Here is a 12,560-nt window from a genome sequence, read left to right on the forward strand (position 1 = left end):
TCCTAGGCCTGTTAGGCACTTAATAAATGTCTGTTACAGACCAGAATTTTATTGCTGTTAGAGGCAAAAGCCCCTCATAGGAACAGTGAGAAACAGATGCGCAAAGGTGGAGTAAATTTCTAAAGTCGTAGGCTTCCTAAGTTCCAGAACTGACACTTCAAAGCTGACCTTCCAGTTATCCTCCATGAGACCACGAGGCGGCGCTGCAGTACCAGCTTTGTCCAAGCCATACACACCTACACAGACACGCACGCTTCGGGCGCCGCTTGGCTCCGGGAATCCCCAGGCCTCTCCATCCTGGGGTTGAGGGGTTGAGGACTGAAGCTCTAGAAGCCTCGACCCGCACATCTTTCCTGTAAACCCAGTTCTCCTTTAAAAATGGGGAAGGATGAGGGGAGGGAGCTCAACCGCAACTCTGAATCACCAGGCCTCTGACAGTCCGCGCACGTTTATTTCATTTATCTTTGAAAACCAGGGAGAGGGAGTCTGGAGAAGGCGAGGTGGGCCAAAGGTGAATTGGCCCCCCGGGGAACTGGTCCCTGTTCCTGGCCTTAGTCCCAGGGTCTCGGACTAAGGGTCCAGTCCGCCCCTCAGGCCTGGGAGTGGGGGAAGGCTCTCTCCTGAGCCGGCCGCCTCCCCAACCCCGACTGCCCGGCTCTCCTCTCAGACCCCGAGGGCGGGGGCAAGCCAGTCAAAACAACCCCAGTCCGTCGAGGCTGTGAATTACCGCCCCACCCTCAGGGATGATCGACGGGCAGCGCCCTTCAGACGGGCCGTTCCACAGCATACTGGCACGGACTGAGGTTGGCGGCCGGCGGCGGCCCCGGCACGGTGGGATAGCTGAAAGAGGCGTGCTGTTTGGCCTTGAGCCGCAGGCTGGCCAAACTCGAGTTACACGGGTCCCGATATACGTAGGGGGAAGAGGCGGCGGCGGCGGCTGCGGCTGCGGCCGAGGCGTAAGGGCAGGACACGGCCCCGGAGGACACCGCGGCTGGAGCCAGCCCGGGGGGCCCCCCGCCTAGGCCCTGCAAGGCCCCGTGCCCAGGCACGGTGCCTGGGGCGGTCGCGCCCGAGGGCACCATGGACGCGGAAATGGAACTGGGTGGCGAGAAGACGGGCTGCGAAGCCAGAGGCCCCACGTTGACCGAGTTGAAGGCGAACGGGAAGGTCTTGGCGGCGAGCGGCGGGCCGAGGGCCTTGGGTGGCCAGTTGCCGTACGAGTAGCCGGGGTACACCTCCTCGTAGGGCGGCACTAGCCCCCCGAGCGGCGCCGCGAAGCCGCCCTTGCACAACTCCGCCTGCTGGCTGCGCTCGCGCTTTCTCCACTTGGCGCGCCGGTTCTTGAACCACACCTGCGGGCGTGGGAGGAAGGTAGTCAGGACCTGGACCCCCAGGGCGGCTGGTGGACCGGTCGCCCAGGTGGGGGATTCAAGCGGGGTCCGGGTCCGGGCGGAGTATAAAGAAGATAAGGTGGCTGGAGGAGAATGGGGTGGTGGAGCAACGGCACGGGGTTGGGGAGGAGCGCATGCGGGACGGAGTCGGGGGTGACAGTATTGGGGGGTGGCGAGGGCAGCAGGAGGGGTCTAGGAGAGGTGAAGAGAAGAACCAGAGATAGTGCCAAGGGAGAAGAAGCGCTCCGTCTAGGGTGAGAGGGTGGAGGAAGAGAAGAGATTGGAGGTTGGTGGAAAAAAGGCCGTGGGGGCAGCGGGCCCTGGGCGAGGGACGTCGGATTTTGGGTCGGAGGAAGGGGCAGGCAGGGCAGAACTACAGGCTGCCGTTTCCGAAGCTGCTTGCTGAGCGGCCCGCGAGAGGGAGGCCCGAGGTGGAAGGGAGGGTGGTGGTGGAGGGAGACCGCCGAGGGTCCGTACCCGCACGCGGGCCTCGGTGAGGTTGGTCCACACGGCGATCTCTTCGCGCGTACTCATATCGGGGTAGCGGTTCCTCTGAAAGGTCGCTTCCAGCTCCTGCAGCTGCTGGCTGGTGAAGTGCGTGCGCTGCCGCCGCTGCTTTTTCTTCAGCGAGCCGTCTTCCGGGGAGCCGCCGGGCAGCGAAACCGAGGCCTTCTCCGAATCTGGGAGCCGGGGTGGGGTCTGTCACAGCACATCCTTGCCTGCGCGGATTCCCTGGCTCGGGGACTTCCTCCGTGGGCCGTCCCCCACCTCGCACCCGGGCTCCCACTCCAGGGTCCCACCCGGTTAGGGATGGAGCTTTTATTTCCCCCACCCCCAGAAGGGGGCGCGCTCACCGCTGTGCTCTTGGCCCTTGCAGCCGTGTTCGGGGAGTGGGGGGTGGGGGGTGCCCGCATCTGACAGCGAGAGGGCCGGGCTCCGGGCCTCTGCCTCGCTCAGCAGGCCGAACTCCATTGGGGGCTCGAGAACTCTGAAGGTAAGAGAAGACACAGACCAGGTTAATGGGAATAAAATCTCCAGGTTATCTCGTTCCCAGTACAGAAGTGTTTCCCCATCTTCCCCTTTCTCAACCACCAACATAAAGCTACCCTTCTAATCTGAGGTGCCCTAGGTTAGAATGGGGAAACAGCAGCCTAAGTGGGGAAAGGTGCCTACTCAGAGGTTTCATACACAGTTATACACACTAGATTTTGATTTGTTCCATGCTGGGCATCTAGAACAGTTGGCAGTTGGTGTTCAATAATCATTGAATTAGTGAAAACCTCACTATAGCACATTGCATACCACACACCACATCCTTAAAAAATCAAATTCCCTCTCACACGAATGCCCAATATCCCCATAAACTCAAACGTGCCTCTCAGCCAGTCTGAACCTGTGTTATTCACTCTCCCATGGGACGGATTTGCTTTTGAACCAGACCTGATACTTTCCCTGTAAGGAGAATCACTGCTATCATTTATGAGTACTAACTATGTGCCTTCACCTCATTATCTCTCCTCACAAGAATGGATCAATGTTAGGTATGATCACCCTTTTTTAGGCGTGGAAACTGAGACATGAAGTAATGATGAAGATCACAAAGTTTGTAAGTAGTAGAGTTATGATCTGAATCAGGTCTGTGAGATTCCTAAGATATGCTTTTGTTTGCTTTTTCAAACTGTGTTCTTTGGGGTCCTCCCTGCCCCGCAAACTCCCTCAGGGACTGGAACTCAGAGCTAACCTCAGGGATAGAAATCTAGCCTGATCTTACTCAGGTCAGCTTCAACTAGGGCAGCCCTGCTTTTGTCGGTTTTATTTATGCTTTCTTGAGAGACTTCATTTGAAGAAAGGGTTCTAGGATCAAAAACAAGTTTAAGAATCTTGTCTGCTTCTGTACATTGCACCCCATGAGTCACCACTCTCTCCCACGCCCTCCTGAAGTCCCACCTCAGGCTGTGGGTGTAGGTTTCTTAAAAGCCACTTCTGACCATTACTCCCCATGCCAAATCTCTCCTGACATTGCCCAGGAGCCTGCCTGGGTCCTCCTCCAGGTCTCCCCCTGCAGGGTCCCCCTTTCTGCTAGCTCTCCCAGGCCCCCTCTGGTGGGAGGAAGGGAAAGGGGCACTAGTGGGACTCAAGACTCCAGATGCCTCTTGGTCAGAGGAGAACCAATGGAGGCTAAGGATCAAGGAGCAGGGGTGAAGAGCTATGTAGGGGGGCGGGGTCCATCTGCCTCCCCATTAAGAGGGACTTAATGCAGGCTGTGCAAGGTGGCATTAATGTGGCGGATTAGCCCAGATAGAGACGTGTGTCACTTGGCTGCTCTGAATTGATTAGGAGCCTTTCTAAGAGAGGCGCAGATGGGCAGTGGCCTGTATTTGCACATGGTAATGCCCCCTTCAACCAGCTCAGACATGACAGCTGCCCCCCCCACCCCCCGCACCAAGCTAGTTTGAGTGGGACAGAGGTCAAGGCAGGAGGCTGAGAAACAGTCCTTATTCTTTCCACAGGCAGAGAGGACTAGACCTTAGACCCCTTCCTAGGGTTGGAGAAGCAGGGCTGAAGGGAACCCCAAAGGAAGGAGAGAAGTCAGGCCAGGGATGGGAGGGCTCAGCTTCCCTCGCCTTCCAGGTCTGAGGACAGAGTCAGAGGCTTAGGACTGGGCTGATGATGCTCCCATAGAAGGGAGAGGCCCTTGGGAGGGACCTGGAGCAGCCTGGACTAGTAGCTCTTCCCAAGTAGCTGTGGAGGCTTAGAACTAACAGGTGGAAAAAGGGGTGCTCTGAAATCTCTTCATACCCTAAGATGCCCTCAAAATTGCAAACCACACCCCTGACTTCTCCAGAGGCCCACAGGAGCAATGCAGAGCTGGGAAAAGAAGGACAGTTGGGTTTGCCTGTAGGAAAAGCTGAATTCCACGATTGCCATTCATCCTTCCAGTCTGCTTTGGCTCCAGACTTCCCATTTTCCAAACTCCCCCTTCCCCAAGCATTCCATACCTGTGTCTTGGTTTCACCCTTTATTTCAGCAGAGGGAGGCAGAGTGAGGAAAGATAAGGGCCAGAATAAAAGACGAGACTGAGAAAGCAGAGTTCAGGCTGTGTGTTCCCAAAGACAGACAGACACATATGCAGACAAATACAGGCCCCCTCTCAGACAAAATAAGCACTTGGACTTGGAGCTAGAGGCATACAAACACACACTCTCTCCCACACATGTGCCCCCACATTCAGGCAGACAGACACACACCGTCACACAGTCTCCTCTCTCTGTGACAGGGACAGCTGCCTCGGCTGTTTTGGAGCTAGCCATTATCCCCCCTCCCCCTTCCTGGCCCCTTTGAACCTCAGCTCTCAGTCCCAGGAACTAAGGACTCTGTGGGGGAGGAGGAAGCCCGAGGAGCCAGCGAAGTGGTCTATGCTCAGTGGCTGCTGGGGATAGCCTGTTTGGCTGAGTGGGGGAAGGTATGAGAATGCTGGAAGAATAGGATGGGGTCGTGGTGGGGGCAGAAAGTGATGAGCACCCCCCCAATCCCGCCCTGACCCAGGAAAGTAATCTGGTATACCGCAAAGAAACTAGGTTTAGATTCAAAAGATCTGAGTTCATGTCCTGGATCCTCAATTTACTAGCTGTGTGTCCTTGGCAAATTACCTCTCTGGGCATGTTCTTTTCATCTGTAAAAGTAAGATTATAATTCCTTCTCTACCTCTCTTCAGTATTGTGAAGAGGTTAAAATAAAACATAACATTTAAAAATGAGTAGGGGTCAAACTCTATCCAAGTTTTTTTCTCATTTATTGAAATGAGAAGGTTGGGCACCTTCTATGAGCTAGGCATTGAGTAAGGTGCTCAGGATAGAGTCAGAAATAAGGGATCATTTTTGTCTCTGCCTTTGCTTGACTGGTTCACCTCCCTAGCTTCTGTCTCCCAGTGAAAAATTGCTCTGTGAATAAAGGTGAGTATGCTGGATTTTAGAGAGGGATGCATGTGTGTGTTGTGAGCGCTCTGTTCGAAACCTAAAAGTGGGCCCAGTCAATAAGGAAACAGCCACATGGGTGAAGTAGCCCAAACTGGGAGCTAATCTGGGGACCCGGGATGGGTAGGAGAGGAAAGAATGAAGGCTTCAGACTCTTGACTGCGTTAGTAATAGCAGCAAGAGGAAAGGCGGTTGAGAAGGGCCCTGCCTATGAAGCTGAAAAGGTAGGAACACTAATGCCAAGAAGGCAACAGAGAGAGAGAGGGTGGGGGCAGAGGCCTCTAGCAGATTGTGTCCAGTGGGCTGGTCAGGCAGAGGCTGGGGGCGCCAAGCTGTTGTCTGAGCTGGAGACAGGCTGGCTGAGGATTAAGCTCCCCCAAACTGCTGGAGGTCGGGAAGCTGGGGAGTTGGGACTGCAGCCAGGGACTTCGCCTCACTCAGTGGACAGGGATAAGCAATAGGTCTAGAAGCCACAGGTTTGGTTGATGCTGGTCAGACATACCAGGAAAGACCAGAAAGAGTCAAGAGATAACAGTGGTGCTGAGTTCAGCTCTTGGGGTGGGGGGCCTCCTGCCCCACCCAAGCCTTTCTGACAGGCCCTGCAGGGGATAGATACATAGCCCAGTACCACTGGTTTCAAGGTGACAATCCCAGCCCTAGGGAGAATAGAGGGCTTGCAGGTGACCTTTGACTCTGAAATACAGCATGAAATTACAGGAAGCTGTCATGGACCACAGTAAGGACAAAATATCCAAGATAATTAAAGTGGGAGAACAGAGACTGCCCCAGAGCAGAGAGGCTATAGTGGGGAGGCCATGATTTCTAAGGGACACAACTTACGGCAAGAAGGTTACTTCCATGTGCACCCACTTTTGTCCTGAAGACAAAGGGTAGACGAGGGCCATAGCCAGAGAGCCCCCAAGTAGTTGTAAGTGCAATGCCCAAAGCACAAGGTACACCCTGGAACTGAAATGGGAGAAAACCTTTTTCTTGCAGAGACTGAATGAAAAGGAAGATAAGAGGGGATGGAATTGTAATGCTGTAGCTCAGCTCAGCCAGCAGTAAGTTAGTGAATAGGTGAAGAGTTGACTCATTGGAAAAGACTCTGATGCTGGGAGGGATTGGGGGCAGGAGGAGAAGGGGACAACAGAGGATGAGATGGCTGGATGGCATCACTGACTCGATGGACGTGAGTCTGAGTGAACTCCGGGAGTTGGTGATGGACAGGGAGGCCCGGCGTGCTGCGATTCATGGGGTCGCAAAGAGTCAGACACGACTGAGCGACTGATCTGATCTGAGAGCCCTAAACAGGATGGAACCTGAAACTAAAAGTGAGGCCCTTAAGTGGACACAGCCTCATGTACATTAGGGATGCTGAGCATCCACACTGTCTGGTCTCCTGAGTTGCTGTGAGCAAATGAAAGTAAAGGAAGACAGCCATGGACAAGGTTCAACAGCCCCAAGAGGAAACCCTAAGACTCAGGTGGAGGCATCAATGATTTGATGCACTTACTTTATCAAGAGGTAAATCAGAGATTGGGCTTCCCAGGTGGCTCAGTGGTAAAGAATCTGCCTACCAAGCAGGAGATGCAGGTTTGATCCCTGGGTCAGGAAGATCCCCTGCAGAAGGAAATGGCAACCCACCCCAGTATTCTTGCCTGGGAAATCCCACGGTCAGAGAAGATACCCAAGAACAGTAAGGGCACAAGACCCTAACTTCTAAGAGCTTACAGTTTGGGGAGGCAAACAGAGCATAGGATAAAATGATGGACTGCATGGGCCTGACTCTCAGATGGTGGAAGCTCAGAGACACAGAAGCCCGTGTAAGGTGGCATCAAGTTTTGGGGCTCAGAGAATGTAGCTGCTCTGGAAATTAGAGAGGCAGAGAAGGCAGCGGAAGCTTCTAAATAAAAGAGCCAGGGTCTCGATGGGGGCAATGGGAGATCATCAGAAAAACGTGGTCAGGCTGTGGAGGCATCCAATGAGGGGCAAAGGGTTGGGGTTCAGCTAGAGAATTCTCAGCTTTTCTATGAAAAACTCCCCTAAGACTAGTAAGAGAGAATATAGTATGGGAAACTAGGGGTACAACCTGAAAGAGCTGCCGCCAGTATGAAATTTCTTTGAGATCTTCAGCCTTATGTTAAAATTGGAAGCAAATTTTGCATTCTATCCCACATTCATGTTTGTTTTAAAAAAATCAATCTATTTATTTTAATTGGAGGCTAATTACAATATTTTAGTGATTTTTGCCATACGTTGACATGAATCAGCTATGGGTGTACATGTGTCCCCCATCCTGAACCCCCTTCCCACCTCCTTCCTCATCCCATCCCTCAGGGTCCATCCCAGTGCACCAGCCCTGAGCACCTTGTCTCATGCATTGAACCTGGACTGGCGATCTATTTCACATATGATAATATACATGTTTCAACGCTATTCTCTCAAATCATCCCACCCTCGCCTTCTCCCACAGAGCCCAAAAGTCTGTTCTTTACATCTGTGTCTCTTTTGCTGTCTTGCATATAGGGTCATCGTTACCATCTTTCTAAATTCCATATATATGTGTTAATATACTGCATTGGTATTTTTCTTTCTGACTTACTTCACTCTGTATAATTTAATACAAAAATAATATTTTCTCTTCAAATCTCCAAGAGACATCTTCAAGTGACATCACCACACCAGGAAGATGGACCCAGTGTAGCCTGCGGTGTCATGCCACTCCCACTCCTATACTGCCCCCTGCAACCCGCTACTGAGAAGCAGCGCTCCAAGCAGAGAGAGTGACTTAAAAGCAATATCTTTGGGATCTTTTTTGGGCAATGATGAGCAGAATGGATTGGGCAGGGGAGAAATAGGAAAGGGGAAACTATTAACTGACAGATGAAAAGTAAAGAAGGCCTCAGGGGAGGAAAAGCAGTAGGGAGAGTTCTAAGAGTGGCTTTCTCACCCCACATCTTCTCTTCTGTTTCCCTATCACTCATCATGGGTCCCTGTCAGTGACCAGAGACTAGACACTCTAGATATTCCCAAAGCTCAGGACCTGGGTGCCATCTTCAGGTTAGTTGCCTCCCCTACATGCTAGGAAGCATCACTTAGATTGAATGGAGAAGAAAAGATTTGAGTAGTGTGTTTCTCTTATGCTCACCCCCAACTTAGCTCCAGCATGCCTCCCTTGCCCTCTATTCCTGGACCTGGGTTCTGGGCCCATATTCACATCCTTGAGCTGGAGGCAGGGAGGGATCAGATCAGGATATTTGGTCTGAGAGAGTAGGCATTTGGGGAGTTCCCTAGAACTCTTCTCAAGGAGGGATGGGGATAGTGGGTGGCATCTGAAGTCTAGGATAGGGTGTCCCATCTGTCACTGAGAATCTTCCTGTGGCTGGACCACAGATGCTAGCAGGCTGATCTAAGGTTTGAGAGGCACCCTTCCAAACGAAGATTCTGTGCTTACAGTGGACCTACAGTTTGAGCATAATAATATCAGTAATGTTTCTTATTACTGTGTTTCTTCTCCATTTGCAAAGGGGCTTCCAAATACATGATTTCATTGAACTCTTACAACCACCTTATATGCCCGGAATGACCATTCCATTTCACCTCTAAAAGATAAATTTGTCCATGGTTATAGAGATTGAAGTGGAGAAGGCAATGGCACCCCACTCCAGTACTCTTGCCTGGAGAATCCCATGGACGGAGGAGCCTGGTGGGCTGCAGTCCATAGGGTCGCTAAGAGTCAGACACGACTGAGCGACTTCACTTTCACTTTTCACTTTCATGCATTGGAGAAGGAAATGGTAACCCACTCCGGTGTTCTTGCCTGGAGAATCCCAGGGATGGTGGAGCATGATGGGCTGCCGTCTATGGCGTCGCACAGAGTTGGACACGACTGAAGTGACTTAGCAGCAGTAGCAGCAGCATAGAGATTGAAGAGGTTCTAATCCAGTTCTCCTAAGACCAGGGACTGAGCTCTTGCCACTCCTCGCCCCCTCCACCCCAGCTACCATTTGTGGCTCTGACATGCATTGATCCTTCCAAGCCCTTAAGGGATTCCATTTCTACTTCCTGCCTTTACCACCTCCCTGGAAATGAGCTCGGGAAGTTTGCTGCCCACTGTGTGCCAAGGAACATTTTCCCATTCATCCTGTGCTTGCATCATTCCAGTTCTAAGAGGCCCCCTCATCTCTGGTTTCAGGATCTGGGGAGCAAACAAATCTGCTTATCTAGGTCTTTCCTTATTTTGTGGATTTCCATCCTATCTCACTTTCCAGAGGCCTAAACTTTCAAGTTTGCTCTCTCCAGCAGCCCCTAGCTCCTCCTTTTGCCACCATTCTCTGACCCTTCGCTAGGTCCATGACATTCTTCCTAAGAGCCAGTGACCAGGCATTCAATCAGCTAAACAACTTTATGCAGGGACAAGAGAAGGTTCTGTCTTTTGTTTCCAGCCATCTTTATTATAATGCCATTGCCTTTTTGGCAAAAGCAGAATCTAGGGGTATGGTCTTCAGAGCACCATTTGTAACGCCTTCCCTATTCCGTTCCTGACTCAGATCCCTTCATTTCACCCATAATTTCAGTGTTTTCCAAAGACAATAGGAGCACAAGCCCCTTGAAAAGGGTATCAAAATGTGATGGGGAGTGACTGGGATGTGACTCTATATTTATCAAAAAGGGATGAGGGACAAAAGAGTTTGGAAAACAATGTCCTAGCCAGTGATAAGTGAACTTTAAAATTAAGGAGTGGAGGTGGGAGTGTGGGGAAGACGTATGGGGAGTGTGGTGAGGGTGAGAAAGGTTGGAACCCACTTGTTTAGATTACTCATTGCTGAATATATTACCCTGCACTTGTCCCCATGAAACTCAGTCGCAAAACGGGCTGTTTGCTTACTTACATAGATCAGAAGAGTTCCCTCTACTTTGTTCCCTTCAGCTTAACTGGGTTCTGGGTAAAGAGTTGGAGTCAGAGTGGGCGGTCATTGTATGGATCCAAAGAAATCAGGGCCCTCTCCCAGCTGTAGGAAAAGCAAATAGGGTAGTTGGGTAGGGCTGAGACATCCTTCCCAACCAGAGATGGAGGGCAATCTGGGTCCTGTGTTGGATCCCAGTGTCTGGATCCCATGTGTCTCCAACTCAGCCACCAGGGTGGTGGGGAGATTGGTGGGACTGAGGAAGCAAAAAGGGAAACAAGACCCCAGAGTTTGCTTTGCTAAAGGGCTGCAGTTTTCTCTTTGGGCCTGGGCTCCTGCCTACTGTGGGAAAGGAGACTCTAGCCTGGTGAAATCCAGGCAGAGTCTGGGGTGGGGTGTCTGGTCAGCTGTACTGGAATTAGGGGTGACTGAGTTTGTGAGGGAACTGAAGCTGTCAGGGGCTTGTGCTAGGCTCCTCCTTGCCCCCCTCCTTGCCCTTTGTGAGTCATTCCTTCCTTTCCTACTTTTGATTCCCACTAGCAGTCCCACCATTGCTCCGTCTCCACAAATCTGGATTCTGGAAGTCCGGGGTGATGCTCGGAACATGTCTAATCTAGGTTGGAGAGGGAATGTCTCCGGGTGCCACTCCAACCCAAGGCCACGTATCAGCTTTCACTCTCGGTCCCTGCTCCCTGCCCCGCAGCCCCTAGCAGAGAGACAAGTTTGCAAAGTGTGAACTGGGATTCTAGGCAACCCACCACAGCGAACCCCACCGTACACGCAGCCCCTGGCCAGGCGCTGCGGGGTAATGAACATGCCACTCGGCCAGGGACATTCTGTCCACCGCTGCCCGACACAGCGTCTGCTCTAGAGAGACCAACCTAGCTTCCCCGGACATTCTGTCCGCTTTGAGAACCGCGCGCGGCGGACATTCCGTCCGATTCCCTGGCTTTCCCAGGTCGGAACCCATCAGGGCCCTGGGACCCGCCAGACCCGTCGTCTGGTCACTTGGACTACCTAACCTCGGCCCTGCAGCCCGAACAGCGGCCATCTGACACGGTCGCTGTCGGGTTCTCACAACACGGCTCCTATCCCAACTGCAAAGCAGCTACGAAGAAAAGCGTGTGCGACTAACACACCCCTGCTCCCAGGCCCTGGAGTCTGAGACCCAGCCCGGGGGCGTCTGGCATTGCCAACTGCCCCCTTGCTGGGCGGCCGCCGCCAGCTCCCCCCGCTGGCCACAACCCTTTTAGCACCCGGGCTGTCGGCCCCGCGCCCCAGGTTCCCAGGGAGCTTCCTGATAATTGGTTTCCCAACGCTGCGCCGCTTCGCAGAGCTCCTGTCCTGACCTCATGACTCCGACTTCTCTTCGGATCCCTCGAATCTTCCCCTTCTAAGTCCCCCGAGTCCTGGCTCTAAGTTTCCCCTTTTCTAAGTCCTGGCCCCAGGTCTACAGTCCGTTCTCCCAGTCTCGACCTGTTCCCCAGGCACCGTTCTACAGTTCAGCCGCCCTAGGTCCCGTTTTAGGGATCCCGAAGTCCGGCCATGGCCCCTCTGCCCGGTGAGCCCCTGTCCCCGCATGGTCAAGCACTCACAGTGAGTCCCGCAGCAGGCAGACTCCCGGCAGCGGCGGCGGCGGCCGCAGTCTGGAGGGCAAGCAGGGGCCAGAGGCCGGGCACCCGGCCGGGGTGGGGGCCGCCCCCCTGAGCCCGGGGCCGCCGCTCCGCTCCGGCGCTCCCGGACTCGCTGGGAGAGAGTAAGCCTCGCCGCGGACTGCCACCCCCCGCCAGCGCCCATTCACTTTATGGCAGCCCAGGGCGCCCCCAGCCAGCAGCGGCTAGCCTCGCGCATCGGGCCCCGCCCCCTTCCAGCTGCACTGCCGGGGCTCCACCCTTTCCAGCTGTGAATTTTCTGGCCCCGCCCTCAGGGGAGGGGTCTGGCCGGCGCGGAGCCAACAGCCCCGCCCCCCGGCCAATCGGAGGCCCTCCTCAGCAACTGGGCCACGCCCCTCCCCACGTGGCTGAAACAGCGCTCGCGGAGAACTGCGTGAACTGGGTATCCCCACCGAGCTCGGGCGGGTAGGCTGCGAGATGGGGCCAGGCAACCACCCTGAGCGAAGTGGAACCGGTGCTGGGGGATAGAGCCAGGTGGGGGTGGGGGGACGCACGGCCCGGGAGAGACCGCGGGGTTTCAGCACTCAGACTTCGTTGCCGCTCAAATTTCGGTGATTTTCTCCACTTGTCGCTGTCTGTCTCTCTGCCCTTTTGTCTCAGCTCCAATCCTCCCAC

At 53.8% G+C, this 12,560-nt stretch overlaps 1 protein-coding gene across 5 annotated transcripts; it reads right to left on the reverse strand.

Moving 5' to 3' along the window:
* Positions 1-140: 140 nt before the first annotated feature.
* Positions 141-12,049, reverse strand: PITX3 (paired like homeodomain 3). 5 transcript variants are annotated; one of them, NM_001192305.1, is made up of 5 exons: positions 11,868-12,049; positions 10,258-10,377; positions 2,246-2,379; positions 1,869-2,071; positions 141-1,352 (listed from the first exon to the last, which is right to left on the reverse strand). In NM_001192305.1, the coding sequence occupies exons 3-5, from the start codon at positions 2,361-2,363 to the stop codon at positions 765-767; spliced, it is 909 nt and encodes a 302-aa protein (NP_001179234.1). In that variant the 5' UTR covers positions 2,364-2,379; positions 10,258-10,377; positions 11,868-12,049; the 3' UTR covers positions 141-764. The 5 variants fall into 5 exon arrangements, with proteins under 5 accessions (NP_001179234.1, XP_059737807.1, XP_005225563.1 ...); XM_059881824.1 differs by having other exon boundaries at positions 433-1,352; positions 10,258-11,959; XM_005225506.5 differs by lacking the exon at positions 10,258-10,377 and having other exon boundaries at positions 433-1,352; positions 11,868-11,953.
* Positions 12,050-12,560: the final 511 nt, after the last annotated feature.

The sequence above is a fragment of the Bos taurus genome, chromosome 26, assembly GCF_002263795.3.
Source record: "Bos taurus isolate L1 Dominette 01449 registration number 42190680 breed Hereford chromosome 26, ARS-UCD2.0, whole genome shotgun sequence".
Taxonomy (NCBI): domain Eukaryota; kingdom Metazoa; phylum Chordata; class Mammalia; order Artiodactyla; family Bovidae; genus Bos; species Bos taurus.

Coding starts and splice junctions, on each gene's coding strand:
- PITX3 (XM_015460658.3), bottom strand. CDS start 2,489: ATGTTGGTGGTTGAGAAAGGGGAAGATGGGGAAACACTTCTGTACTGG. Junction 2,072..2,245: donor CAAGGGCCAAGAGCACAGCG/GTGAGCGCGCCC, acceptor CCCGGCTCCCAG/ATTCGGAGAAGGCCTCGGTT. Junction 1,353..1,868: donor TCACCGAGGCCCGCGTGCGG/GTACGGACCCTC, acceptor CCACGCCCGCAG/GTGTGGTTCAAGAACCGGCG.